We start from the raw sequence: 15665 nt of genomic DNA, 5'->3' as shown, positions 1-15665 counted from the left end.
TAATATTTTTCAATAAATTCGAAGAAATACAATCACAATTAAACATATTTGTGTGAAATTAATGACAGTATAAGTAATGTTTGTTTTAATGCAACAATTAATTTATAAATTCAATGATATTCATTGAATTTATAAATTAATTGTTGCATTAAACATCAAGTTGCAAAAATTTCACAATTTCTATTTTATCTGTAATTAATTTAAAATTACTTTTTTTCAAAAAGGTAAAACTTTGAAGGAAATATTCAAAAATTTCTAAAAACAATTCTAACTAGAAATTGAAAAAAAAAACCGTATAGAATTGATATGAATAATTGTCGCTTCAAAATAGCATAAAATGATTTATATTTTTTCTTAACCAAATTGGATAAAAAATTTCCGGAAATAATCATATGAATGAATGAAATATTTTAAAGATAAAGTTTAAAAATGATATGATGGGATCATTTAAAAAATTGGAAAATAAAATGCAAAAAATTGAATAATTATTTGATTCGATTTTATTGAAAAAATTCAAGCAAATTTTGAGAATTGTCGAAATTAGCAACGCGATTTTGAATGAAGTGGCAAAAAATAATCTTTCTATTATAAAATTAGAATCCCTAGTGTTTTAGTTATATTGGCGCATCTGTTGGCGGTCCAATACATAGACATGTCCGCCTACAAAAAAGAAACATTGTTGGCCGATGTGTGTCACAAAGGTCAGCTTTAGCCCATTCTCGACAAAGATCACCTTTTTCGTCCACTTCCGTGTCACAGTTTATAGTGAATGGTCTCCCTGAAATTATTTTAATTTGAATGATATGAAATAGCTATGGAATTACTTTATAATTTTGAAAAATTTAATAATTGAGAAATTTAATAATTTATTTTTTTAATAATTGAGAAAAATTTAATAATTGAGAAATTTAATAAATTTGAGAAATTTAATAAATTTAATAAATTTAATAATTAATAATTTGAAAAATTTAATAATTGAGATTATTTAAAAAATATTGATTTCAACTGATTTGAATAATTAATGAACCAAGCAATTAATTAATTAAAAAAGTGACAACGGAACATATTCATATTGAACAGTAAAGTTTAAGCAAATTATCATCTGCCGCTACATATTAATTAAATAAAATGGTTTTGACGGATATTATTGCAAATTCCGTTCTGTTCCGTTCCGCCAAAAGGTCATATGACCGCTGCGGAATGTTTGATTCTCGCAGTAAACAGTCAAACAAGCGCAATGCCAATGTATTCTATGTTAGATAGTAAAAACTCAAATTAACTTTGTATTACTTTATTTGTTAATCTAATTAACTTTTTTAAGCATTTTATTTGCAAATCTTTACGCCTTACAACTAAACCATTCACTAAATGAAACATTACTAAGTCATAAAATTGTGCTAAAATATTATTGAAGAAAATATTTTAAAAATTTAAAGAAGTCAAGTGTTCTTTTATTTTTTTATTAGTAATTTGGTAAAGGAAAAGAAAAACTAATTTCTATAACGGTCAATTTTGGATTTCTTATAAAAACTGTTAGACATATAACTTGTATGGTTTATTAAAACCGGAAATAAATGCTTAGACACATTCATCTTAAAATTAATTGAAACGGATAGAGCGCTTTTCATAATATCGAAAATACCTTGAGAAAACTCAAAAAAATTTGTTTTTGACTAATTAATAATTGAATTTTTTAGTTTATTCTGATATTTCTTCTCGTTATATCGCCGTTCATTCTTTTTTCATTGAATAATTTTCATTTCATTAATGTAAAAATGAGGCATCAAAAAAAAAACTTACATTTCCGTTTTGCTGAGTTACCAGTTTGCTTCGATTGTATGCTTGATAATACTAAAATTTGATACATCAAATTGTATACAAAATTAAGCAATGCTCTAGACAGTTTAAACTGAGAATTTAAATCTAAATGCTTAAAGTACCTAAATTTTGAAATGAATGATAATCTTGTTGTAAAATCAAAAAGAAAAATTAGAATTTTTTTAATCTGTTTATAGAATATTTATAGCTTACAGATAATACTTTTAATCACTTTTAACGAATTATTTTTAATCGAAAAAATTTTCTTTTGCAGTAAAATTTTGAGAAAAATTAAAAAATACCTGCGTTTGGCACATCTGAGTGATCATCTTGCTTCTTTTCTGGAGCATTAGAATTATTTGAATTAATTGATTAAAAAGTCAATTAAAAAGATTGATAACTTATATTCTAAGCTCTTTTTTTTGAAGAGAAAAAAATGCGATTACACTACAAAATTTCTTTTTTTTTTTGAGAAAACTCAAAAAAATTTCTTATTCTGAAAACAAATTTAAATCAGAAACACTTGTTAATTGTATCTCGAATTAGCACACAAATTATAGCTAACCATGAGTTTAGAGTTATTGTCATACTTTTACATATATATATAAGATAATTGGAACGGAAATAGGAAACAAATGACAAAAAATCGATGGGAGAGAAAAGTCAAAAAATTACCTTCTGAAATAGCAGTTGAAGTGGATACCGCATTGCTTAATTCTGTTTTATTATCATCATTTCCGGAAACTTTTGTAGTCGGCATACTTCTTTCATCTTCTCTTGTAACACTTTCTTTTTGAATTATAGTAAATGATTCAGTTAAAGCATTTGATGTAACTGAAGGAACAGTTGCACTCAGCAATTTTTCACTGCTTTCATATTCGGGCGCTTTTGACATTCCAAAATTTGCGTATTCATTGCTAACTGATAATTCCGGAGCAATGGAAGTTTGATCAGCATTAGATGATAACTCTGACCTTATTGTCGTCACTGATTCTGCACTTGATGATATCAATTCAGTACTCAGTTCTTTTTCACTTCCATATCCAAAATCTTCAGGACCCATAGGTATTTTAGCTTCATAAAACTCAGATGCAGTATTTTCTGAAGTAGTTTCTGATGACATACTGTCCATTTCATTTCTTACTTCACCTAATGTTTTTTCAGATTTAACACTTTCAATTGCTAAATGAGATTCTTTTGTGGTTTCTGTATCAGTCATTTCACTTTCTTCTTTTGCTTCTTCCGTTACAGCAACTGTAGCACCGGTTAGCTTTGAAAGACCCGTTTCCGTTTTCTTTGTCATTGTAATTAGTTTTAGAGCTTCTTCACTTATACCATAGGGTATCGGCGTTTCTTCTTCATTCGTTATTACATCCATTAATGTGCTTTCCATCTTAGCTGCTTGACTAGGAACAGTAGATTCAACGATTTCTGAAAATTTGTCAGTTTCTATGATTTCATTATTTTTTTCTAAAGATGTCATAGTGTCTCCTCTATCAGCAACAGGATATTGTGAAGAAATTTCAGTGCTTTCAATTGCAGAACTTGTTTCAAGTTTTGTAGTACGTTCCATTGATGAAGTTTCTATTGCTGAAGGTTGCTGGATGGTTTCACTTTTTGTTTCATCAGTAAATTGCATTCCTTGTGTTGTGACGATAGATTCAGCTGTTGTCACTAAAGTTTCCGCTTCTGTTACCTCTTCAAGTCTTCCACCGTAACCGAAATCATCTGCATCTGTTGAGATTTTATTAGATTCTGCTTGAATTGATATTGTTTCACTAATTGGAGTTTCTGTGAATTTTTCTTCTGCAGAAACTCTATAGCCATCAGCTGCTGATTCTGTGATGCTTACAAAGTTTCTAGTTTCTTCATTTACTACTGATATTCTTTCACTAGTTTCCGGTTTTAAAGATGATGTAATTTCTGCAATTTCCTGTTGTTCGGTTAATTTTTCATCTGATCCTGATAATTCATTAATTATCTCTTCAGTTGTAGGATAATAATCCGAAACACTAACATCGTATCCTGGTGCACTACCAATACTTTTACTCGCTGTCGTTGCTTCTCCACTTGCAGACTGTTCCGCCATGCTAGTACTTTTGAGATAAACAGCTTCTCCTTCACTAGATTTACTAGCTTCCGCACTTCCACTTAATTCTGAATACTGCTGGCTTAAATTTGAATTTTCCATTGTTTCTTCGATACTTATGGTAGATGCTGAATTTACTGCAATATTGCTACCGACATGTTCTCTCTCAGTAATTCCTTCTTCTACAGCACCACCATAACCAAAATCTTCCGGACTAGTTCGGATAATTGCGCGTTCACTTTGAGCAGTTGATGTACTTTCTGTGACAGCCACAACTTTGTCAGTTGTAATATCAACTTCAGAAGTGGCAACACTTTGACTAGATACACTTAATTCATACCCTGTTGCTTGCTCTTCATTAGTTATAGTTTGATTGAGCTGTGCTTCTTCAGATCTACCAGTATCAGCAGTTAATGCTAATCCTTCATATCCTATCGGTTGTTCCTGAGATCCTGTGGCTTCATCAGGTATAACCATCTCATTTGAAATTGCCTTTGGTTGTTCAATAAATGTCGTTGTTGCATCATTAGTTGAAATTTCTTCATCTAGCAATTCACTTCGTTTTGTAGTTCCTTCAAGTGTTTCTGTGGCAATAATTCCTGATCCTTCCTGACTTCCCTTACTTGATACCTGTTCACTCTCACCTATATCACCATATCCTACTAATCCTTCATCAGATTTTGATATTTCAGTTGTTTCTTCCACTGCCATTAGTCCTTCTAATTTTGTGGCTGTTTGATACTCAGAAGCTTCAGAAGTTACAACTGCTCCATCTGATGTTGTTAATAAATCTCCAGGTATTTTTTCAACATCATATGGTGCTGAAGATGATACTTTAATTTTCTCACTTGTTTTCTGCAATTCTATAGTTTCTTTTTTCTGGTACGTTGAATCCGTAATATATTCTGATGCTACTGTACTATATTCTGGTAGTTTTTCAGTAGACGTAAGAGTTGCTTCCCTGAAAAATCCTGTCGTTTCATTTACTCGTATGCTAGATTCTGTGGAATCTTTCAAGTCTTCTGGTCCTTTGCTTACTGTACCAGCCAATACTATCGTGGCTTTTTCGCTTGCCATTCCGGTTTCCATACTAGTACTGGACAATGCAGTTGCTTCCTCAATCGATTTTGACAAATGAGATGCTGATTCTTTGTTTAATCCCGGTAAATCTACTTTAATGACTGTTACGGTATCTTGAGGTTCATTATGAATTTCATAACCTGAAATACTTTCTGTTGATTCAATGACTGGAGAACTTTCTACCTTTGCGATAGCTGTTCCTTCAGTTATAATATAGGAAGTATCCGCTGTAGTACTACTAGTTATAGGTGAAGTGAATAATTCACTTGTGACTTCCGCAGAGTTTGTTGCTAAGTCGGATTGGTTGGAACTCATTTCTGTCTCAAGCGCAGTTGTCTGATCTAAACTTTGATGCGTAGCAGTTTCAATTCTAGTAACACTTTCTTGATTTTCTTGACTCGATTGCTCTTTTATAGTTTCAGAAATCACTCCATAACCAAAATCTTCCGCCTCGGTTTGCATATCGACCGCTTTTGTTTGTGTATGCGTAATGTTATTATAAGTGGATGATTCCATAGTTGATTCGGATAGTGTAATTTCAATGCTCCCACTGGAAATACTTTCTACTTCTGTTTTCAGTGGTACTTCGCTTCTGACAGTTTCCGGTACTGCGCCATACCCTTCAGGTGCTGATTCTGTCTTCTCGCTTTCAGATGTTGACATGCCAACAGCTTCAGTACCGTTGCTCTTACTCTCAAATTGTTTGCTACTACCTCTGTAACCTTCTATGCTGTCACCTGTTGATGATACTATACTGTCTTCTTGACTACCACTAGAAGTCTGGCTTAGTTCAACAATTGCTTCAGTAGATCCTTTATCTATTCCCACTGACCCTTCCGTAGATACTTCACAATCTTCCGCACATGCTTTCTTGACACTTTCTGTCACTTTAGCATCACTCATACTTGATTCAGTTGCGCTTTCTCCTGATTCCCTAAATGTTTCTTCAGATTCCGTAATGTTTGTAGATTCTTTGTTTGGTATAATAGCTTGTTCAGTATTTGTGATAGAAGAACTTCCTTCTTCTCTGCTTGTTGTCGACGGGTTTTCCGCAGTGATCGCTTGCTGTTCTGCTTCAGTCAGAACTGCATTACCGTCAGCACCACTACCACCACCGCCATATGGATCCTCAATAGCAGGAGGCATTGATGCTTTCATTTCCGTAATGACTTCAGCTTGTTGATCCGTCTCTGCCGTTTCCGTTTCTTCTGCCGGTGCCCCATAACCGCTTATCGATAAATGGTGAATACTTTGATCAGATGATGGCATTGATGATGTATGATCGCTGTCATACACAATTTGTGTATTTGTTTCAACATCCAATAATTCTTCATCCGTTTTACTTGGATTTGCTTCTCCATACACTTTAACCACGGCATCACTGGATGGTACTTCAGCCATGGATTTGGATAAGTTCACATAATGAGCGGTGGTAACCTTATGGTTAGGTAATTTGATGACATTATCCTAAAAGACATTATTATTGCCTTCAATCACTAATACAAAATTATCAGATTATAGATATTTACAGCTCACTTTAACAAATATTTCATATGTGAACTATAAAATAATTCATTAATCCTTAATTAGTAAAAAATTTTCATTTATGAAAATTTGAATTAATTATTTGCATTCCAATAGTATTTGGTAAATTTTATACAAAAATTTATAGAAATTAAAAAAAAAAAGCCAATAAATGCCTACTTTTTGATGCAGAATCGCTTGTCTATACGCTCTGTTTGATCTGATTTCACTTATCAATAATGAATCATCTGCTGAAATGATAAGGCAATATTATCTTTTACAAATGATAAAGTTCTTCGCAAAATTGAAGAAACTAAGAATAAATTATCAAAGATTTTTTAAATTTTTTTTAATATTTTATCAAAAAAATTTTGAAAAAATACTAATTTATTTGTATTTTTGAATCCTAACAACAAACATTCATGCATTATATACATATTATTGCTTCTCAAGAGTGTTATATTTTCAAAAATTTTAAATTTTCTGAAATGAAAATTATTTCTAACGTTCAGAATTCGATATTTTGGTAAATATTTTAAAACAAAAAATTACTTCCATATAATTCTGCGTAATATGGAAATTATAAATCATTTCTAAATTTTTAATATATTGATTTAATGTTAACAGTGATGCTATATGAAAGAATAAAATTATTTGCCATTATTTTTGCAGCATTAAAATTTTTTAGTGCTATTTACTGATTATAAGCAAAGGCTAAGTACAAAACTCATACATTTTATAACATATGAAATAGTTTTGAAACAAAATCAGTTAATACACAATTTATTATTCTAACGAAAAATCTAAATTTTTCCTTCAAATTTAAATAACTAACGTTGTTTACTTTCTTGTTGAGCAGATGAAATGGCAAATAGTAAAAATATTGTAATAACTGTGATAGATATTTGTTTTTTCATTGTTGATAACCCTTAAATTAAATGAATAATTATTTTAAAAAAAAGAAAGAATAATCGGTCGCAGGTATTAGCAATGAGAAAAATTAGAAGTCGATAAAACTGTATCGCATAATGAAGCAAAATTAATAAATATGCAAAAGTTTGGAAGGTAAAAATAGAATAAACTATTTCTCATAGCAGTAAGGAAAAAAAATGAAAACAACAAATGTTTGCAATGATTTCGATGCATGTTTTTTTTTTTTTTTGAAAAGCGATTAATTATGATTGCATCTTGCGCAGTTTTATCTTATCTTTAAAATTCATTTGTCGTTTTTGAAAATGACAGTTAAACAGTGATTATCGAAATGAAAAGAAAAGAAAATTGAATCGAATTTAAATCATTTATTGCAATCTCAATTGATTGTTTATAGTTATTCAACAAAAATAAATTAGACTGAGAAAAAAAAAAGTTGTTTCTTTTTTTTTGTTTGATTTAAGAAAAAACAATTATATCAAAATTATTCAAAGATTGTAATAAAATGGATCAATTTGCAGAGCTCAATATATTGGTTTAAATTATAAAATAGATATTGCACTTAAATACTGTTCAAGAATGTTTTGTTTTCAATTCATTTTAAAAATCATAATAATAATAACAGTAATAATAGTAATAATGAATGTAATTTATTGAAGTTTTAAACAAATAACATTCATAAGAAAGTAATTCAAAAACTAATAAAAAGATACTTTTATTATAACAATGATTTATTGAATATTACGCCTGAAAAGTAACTTGAATATTTTAGATATATATATTAATCATTTATATTGTTTACTATTTATATGATAAGTAAATCATTTGACAATTATCCTAAATTACAATCAAGCAAAAATTTATTTAAACTTTTTGTTACTGTTTAACATTAATATTTATTCTCAAATTATCGGTGAAAAAATAACGCAAAGAAGGAAATTCTATGATTGGAATAATTTGTTCTTTTGCCATAGAAATTATTTATAATCTTTGAACAATTAATTGAAGTTTGAATAATTTATAAAACAATCAAAATTTTTGATGATAAATTTCAGCCATTACAAAATAAATAAATTATATTTCCTTGCAAAAAAATATTTTTTTTTTTTTGCAAAACTTTTTCTTTTTTTTTTACTTCTTAAAAACAAAATTCCGTTTAGGATAAAATGAAAAATGATATTAACTGTATGTGTGTAAATACAGCATCAATTGGTTAATTAATTAATTGTAAAAGAAGGAGAAAAAGGAAAAAAAAAAAACAATGAGTTGAAAAAGTGTGAGTAATTATTTGTCACATTTGTCCTTCTGATTTTTGTTTAAACTATAAGAAAATATACGGCAATAGAATATCTTTTAAAATTGGGAAATTTTGACGAAAAAAAATTTTTTTTATTATTACAAGAAATGTAGTATATAATTTCATTTGCTTTGTAAGAATGAATATGTAATAATGAAAAAAAAAAATGAAAATGAGTATATTTTTAAAATAATTTTAATTTAAAATTTCAAATCATTTCTTATTTGCAAGGTTTTCTAGAATATTTGTTAATTGTTCTGCAGGTTTTAGAGAAGAAATTCACAACGATAACTTTGCAACAATACTAAATATTAGATTTAGACGGAATAAATCGTTTTTAAATTTCAATAATTCATCATCACATAGCAATGAGAAGTTTTGCATGCATAAAATAACATTGCATTTTTTTGTGAAATTTGAACTGAAATTTGAAATTGGAATTCAAATTTTGTTTTTGGAAAAATTTTTTGGCATTTTCGTTGAAATTGTCTTTTTTAACACCAAATGAGTAATAATTTTAATTGGAAATATAATATATAAATAAATTTGATGCATAGGTACTTATGCATGTTTATTAAATAATATAAATGTAATATCAATTGTGATAAATGACCAAATTATTTTTCTCACTTATTTTTCATCTTTTTTTCACTCTGTTTTCTTAGAATTTTCATTGGTAAATTTCAAGAGGCGAAAAGAAAGAAGAAGCGGAAAAATTTAGACTTATTAATGTATGGAATTGAACTTGTTATGAAGAATTTAAAAATTAGTTAGAATGAAGTTAAGTACTGTTAAGATTATTTATGTTTAAATAATATATTATTTCCGATGATGTTTTATCGATCAAAACCTTTTAAGTCGATGAAAGAGGCAAAGAGGTAAACGAAGAGAAGAAAGGATTGTCATTTTCTTCTTTTCTATTTTGTCTCCTTTTAAACATAAAAATGTTTTTCAATTAAGTTCCAGGTAGTGACAGGTTAATCATTACTACCTCAACCTTAATTAAAAGACATTACTGAAAGTAAAAACTTTAAATTCAAGTGGAATAAATTTTTCATATAAATGTGTTATCGCCTAAATTGAAATTGTTTTGAATTAAATAATTGTATTTTTAAGTTAACAATGCAATTAGTTTAAAAAACAAGTTCCAAAATTCACGAAAAAAAAACAAGTTATATTGTAGGTATGTCTCTTCAAAAATATTTTTAAAATTTAACCGAATTAATTAACTGGAATTTAGCTTTTTTTTTGAATAAAATTCGAATTTGAGAATATTAAAATAACAACAAATGTTTTTTTTCTTTTAGAATCCCCCCAAAAAGAGCGCTTTCATTTTTTTCAAACGATAAAAATAATACCACCGACAAATGTAAAGTCAACAAAGTTTGACATTTAATTAGATTTTTCCCAAGTCATTTCCATCAAAATAGATTAAATAATCATCTGGAATTACCGAAATCGTTCAATGATTTTTATCCGTAAGATATTAATCATTCCGGTAGAATATCATGTTACAATCAAGTCACTGAATATGGATAGCCAAACATAGAAAATCGAATAAATAGCACAAGTGTGATGAAAGAGTGTGGATAATATCAGGTGAGAAATTTCTCAATTCCGGTTTTTCTGAGAACATTAACCGATAAGAAGGACCAATCAGAGGAATCTATTAGCTTTTTAAATCGTTTATTTTCATATGACTTCGTTTTTTCTTTTTTTTTTAAGAAAAGAAAAAATAAATGAAGACAAACAGTGAAATCTTGATCGGATCATATCCGTATTCTGCATTCTATAAATTTGGCATTTTTTTTTCCTCATCTTATTAGATTATCGAAATAAGAAAAGATTAGTTACCAAAAATTAATAGACAAAATGATTAAAAAAAAAAAAAAAAAAACCAGTTGATAATGATAAGAAAACTGATTTCTCAGAAGAAAATCACAGTAAAAACTAATGATTTTTAATATTATTGGATTTTTCAATCATATCATAATTATATAGCAGCAATGTTAAATTTGATAATTTTGACATAATTTCATCATTTATTCTTTTTTTATTTTATACATTAGATTATAATTTTAATTATTAATTGTCTCTTTTCTTCTTTTATTAGCAATAATATCAACAAGAATTTATAAGAAATTTAGGACATCATTAAAATATTCTTTTACGTTAGTTTAAAAAAGCATAATTTTAATGACTTTATAAAAATAAGTGTAAAAAATGGCTATGAAAATAACTATTTTATGTTATTCTATGTTTTATGACACTTTTACATTTAGAAATCCTATGAATAAATTAGTGTGAAAATTTTTCATTATAATGATTTCTTATCTTTTGTACTATTTTTGAATACAAGAAAATATAAAAAATAAAAATTTGCCGATTACTTTTAAAATAACAAATAATTTACTTAATCTGTTTTGCTGTACAGGCTTAAATTTTTGTTAGGTGAAGTTAGAATTCTTTAAAAATAGTACGAAATGATTGATTGGTACTTTAACAAATAACCTTTCTCAGCTTTTGTTCTATTCTTTCATGTTTTCAACAACAAAAAAAAAAGCATTTAGAAGGTTTATTATTTTAAAAAGAGAGAAAGAGGGAAAATTTTGCAGGAAATTTCGTTAATTTCCATTATAATAACTAAAATAGCTTCATTTAACATATAAATTTGTCCAAATTTGCAACTGTAAAAGGGATAACCTTACACAATTAAAAATGAATTCGTTTTTCATATGATAAGTCTGCTAAATAGTGAATTTGCCTGATGATGGAATTCAGTTATTGATAAGAAATACAAATAAATAAAAAAAGAAAATTTAATTATTAATTTCTAGATATAATTCTTTGAAGAAATTAATTACATCAATTGGAAAAAAAGTTAGCCACTGTACCTCTGATTTTTCTAAAAAAAGGTTATTTTATATAGTTCAAATAAACATAATAACTTAATCTAAAATAAGTAAAAGAAAAAAATAATAACGGAATGAATAGATAGGGAAGAAATGTATAAGTTTTAAGTATTATTGAATATTTTGTCAATTTGTATATATGTATAGTATGTGCATAGCAATCTATCAAGAGAAAACGAAAAAAAGAACAGGTTATCCCGGAACAAATAGAAGAATGGAACGGGAAACATCTATCCCACCATAACATATATCAAAATAACAATTCATTTTTGACGTACGTGTAAGTAAACAGACTTTTTTTTGACTATTAAAATTTCCATATCACAATATTACTATATGATATAATAATAAATTGATTTTTATGATATAAGAAATATCTAACGGACATTACTACTATTAATAATTATTAATACTAATTACAACTTTACCTTACTGAATGTATTAAAAATATTTTAAAAATGTAAGTGAAGTAATGGTAGTACGAATCGAAATCTTAAAACTGTTAAAAATTATAAAATTCTATCAAAGCATATTGGTTTATCAAAAAAAAAAAAAAGTTGATAACTCTTTATGAATGTTGCTATCTGATTATTATTATTATTATTTTGATTAGAAATCTGAAAATGAATTGAAATGATTAAAGTTATTTTACAACTTGAACTTATTTTACAACTTATTTGAAACGAGATGATGACTCTTTTTTCTTCTTTGAAAAAATAAATGAAATATTTTTCCATTGAGATACGAATTGACATTTCTTTTCATTAATTACTAGAAGTTATGATTTTTTTCTTGGTGATTAACAATTGATCTATGTCTAGGTTAAAGCAAAGTAATTTTTCATGATGACAAACAATTTCTGTTAAATAATTATATTCTGATTACTTTATTATTCATTATACTTTATCGAAGTTAGAATAAAAAGTCATTTAATTTAATATTGTTAAGAACTGTAAAATTGAATTTGAAAATTGGTAGAATATTTCAACGATTTAAGAAATGTCTTTTATTTCCATATCTTGTAATTAATTAGAAAATATAATCAAGCCAAAAATGATATAGTTTACTAGTATTTTATTCAATTATAATAAACTAGTATTACTCATATCATGATAATATCGAAATCAATATTATTCTTATCATGATAACAACAAAATAATCATAGAATTTTAAAACAAACCCAAAATTATCTATCAAAAAGCAAAAATATGTTTTATCAAGATATCTAAGAATTCTCGATGATATCAAAACTAATAACCTAATCCCTCTTTTCCAGAAAAAAAAAAAATATTTTAAAAAGATACCTGAAAATTCTTAATGATATTGCAACTAAATGAATGCAGTAATCTATGATTTTACACAAACATCATCTTTTGTGTAACACTCTCATCTCTATTACTAAATTCAACTATGAATTATTTTCATGAAGAGTTAACCTTCAAATTAACCTGTTTGATCTAACCGCTGATTAGAAAGATAAGATATATCACACTAATGCATAGAGAATACAGTAGCATAAAGAAATGTTACTGTTGTGTTGCACACTAACTATGCCACTTTTTTGTTTCGTCTTCCCTTCTTATCTTCTCTTTTCTATTTCTAAAATTTGTCAAATTTAATTTTAATAGTTATACGGAAGATCTATTAAGTCATTCTAATTTTATTATCAATTTCTCTTTTTCTCTTCTCACTTTTACAGAAATTTTAATATATATGTATATTATTGCTAAGTAACGTTTTGCATAGAGTTATGGTATTTCTTTTGTTTTTTAATATATTATGATTATAATTATGCTAATCTTGATAATTCTAATTCCAATAATTCTTGTTGGTAAAAATCTCTAATTGACAATAACTGATTACTTCTAATGAATCACTCTATCTATCATCTTTAATCAAATTGACAAGTGAATGTATTACTTCTTTGGATGGTTTAAAAAAAAAAAAAAAAAAAACGTAATGCAGAAAACCTACTAGGTTACTCTAATTTTATTATCAATCTTTCTTTTTTCTTACAAATTTTCACTTCTAGAAAAATGTTAATATATAGTGAAAATATTAGTTTACATAAAACTAAAAATAAATTTTAAATAAATTAAGAAAAGGAACAATGGCAAAAAACATAGATAATTCGTTGTTGCATTCATCATTATTACATCCAGTAAACTGTTTTTTAAATATTCAAATTTGCTTTATAATGAATTCGTTTCATAATTAAATAGCAAAAATATCTACTAAAAAAGATGAAATAGATGAAATTAAATGAACATTTTAAAATTGAGATGAAATAATAAAAAAGAAATTTTGCGATAATAAAATAATTTCAAATTTATGTACCGTTCAGACTTGTTTTCTAAAATCGCATAAAATTTCACTAACAAATAAATAATGATTAAATGAAAAAGCAAACTTTTCTTCAGTTTATAATATCGCAACAGCAACGGTACCTTTTTACAATTAGTCTCAAACCAGAAAAGATATCTTAACTTTTTTGGTCAGAAGTCAAATACATTATTTTTGATATATCAAGGAGGAAATTGATATCTGATAATAATGATATCTGCAAATATGATTAGAGAATACTTGAAATTTGCGTTTTCTCTTACTGTAACTCAAAAATAAAAGCTTTTTTTCAATTAAGAGCGAATAAAAACCATCTATTTGCTAAAACTTTAATAATAAATGTGAATCAGAAAAAAATCGTTCAAAAATTAATTTTTTTTTCCTATTTTATTTTGTTTCCTAATTTTTCCTTTTTAAATTTAGGATATATGGTTCAAATTTAAGCTCAATAATGAGTCATTTATATTCTCAATTATGATTTAAAAGAAAGGATAAAAATAAATATTTTAGTGGCGATAAGTTCAACATTTTCTCTTCAATACACCTAAAAATCTAAATTTTGTAAAATGGTGAGAAATGAAATAATTCGTTTCTTTACTTAAATATAATTAAGACTGATATTTAAATATCTGTGAATTTACAAATTTAATATCAAATAAATGAACAATGAGGCTATCTTCTCTTTTTTTAACTGTCTTTATTTGTTGATTAAAAAAGAAAATGGATGGCAACAATAACAATAATAAAAAAAAAAAAACAATAACAGTACCAACAATAACAACAATAACAATAAGAGCAATAATTCCTATTTCCTTAGATGACCTATAAATAAGAGATGTAAAAGAAAAGATCATCCTTTCTACGACCTTTCCAATTGGCTTCATTGCATTCTTTTTCAATCCAAAAATTCTGTTTGAACTTCTGGATTTTTCATTCATACACAATTACATTAAAATTTTTTTTTCAAATTCTATTAAAAACGACAAATCTTTTCGTAAAAAAAATTACAAAAAAAATACCTTTCTCCTTTTTCTCTCATTTGCTCCCTCTCTCTTCCTTCATTTGTAATAAAAAAATAACTGAACGAAACTTTCTTTTATTTGAAAGAGTTGACTTGAAAATTGACAAAATATTTACTGGAAAATGAAAAAAAAAAAAATGAAATGTGAAGAAGAAAGTATTATTAATTAATTTCTCTTAGAATGACACAAATAAATAATTGTTCCAATTGAATTTGTTGCAAATAGTTCCTAACAATTTACTCTTTTATCTTTTTTTTTTCATTGTTAAAAAGATTTGCTAACTTTATTGTATTGCTAAACAAATAAGCTCAATAATCTATATATCATCACATATTAACTTTTTCTATATTGAAAAATGTTATTGTATTCAATGCTAAAAATATTTCATAGTTATCTCACTCATAAAATTTATTTTATGTTAATTCTGTTACTAATAATGGCAAAGGAAGAATGAAGTTGATTGCAACAATTAATGAAATATCAATTTTTGAAATTTATGATAAAATCGTCAATAGATTCATCATTAGAGACATAAACAAAATGAATACAAAATTGTGGAAGCAAAATAAATTTGACAAGAAAATATTGCATGAAAAAATTATAAAATAAAATGATGAACTCATAACTTTATAATCTTTGCATTAGAACAA

At 26.6% G+C, this 15665-nt stretch overlaps 1 protein-coding gene across 1 annotated transcript; it reads right to left on the bottom strand.

Annotated features, from left to right (window-relative positions):
• Positions 1 to 614: 614 nt before the first annotated feature.
• Bm7662 (Uncharacterized protein) lies at positions 615 to 7428 on the bottom strand (the record flags this gene model as incomplete). Its single annotated transcript, XM_043079182.1, has 6 exons — positions 615 to 778; positions 1801 to 1851; positions 2121 to 2159; positions 2494 to 6454; positions 6692 to 6762; positions 7347 to 7428. The coding sequence occupies 6 exons, from the start codon at positions 7426 to 7428 to the stop codon at positions 615 to 617; spliced, it is 4368 nt and encodes a 1455-aa protein (XP_042935116.1).
• Between the last annotated feature and the right edge of the window lie 8237 nt (positions 7429 to 15665).

This window comes from Brugia malayi (assembly GCF_000002995.4).
Source record: "Brugia malayi strain FR3 genome assembly, contig: Bm_v4_Chr2_contig_001, whole genome shotgun sequence".
Lineage (NCBI taxonomy): Eukaryota > Metazoa > Nematoda > Chromadorea > Rhabditida > Onchocercidae > Brugia > Brugia malayi.
The sequence above is the reverse complement of the archived record's forward strand: the minus strand, read 5'-3'. Positions and strand labels throughout refer to the sequence as shown.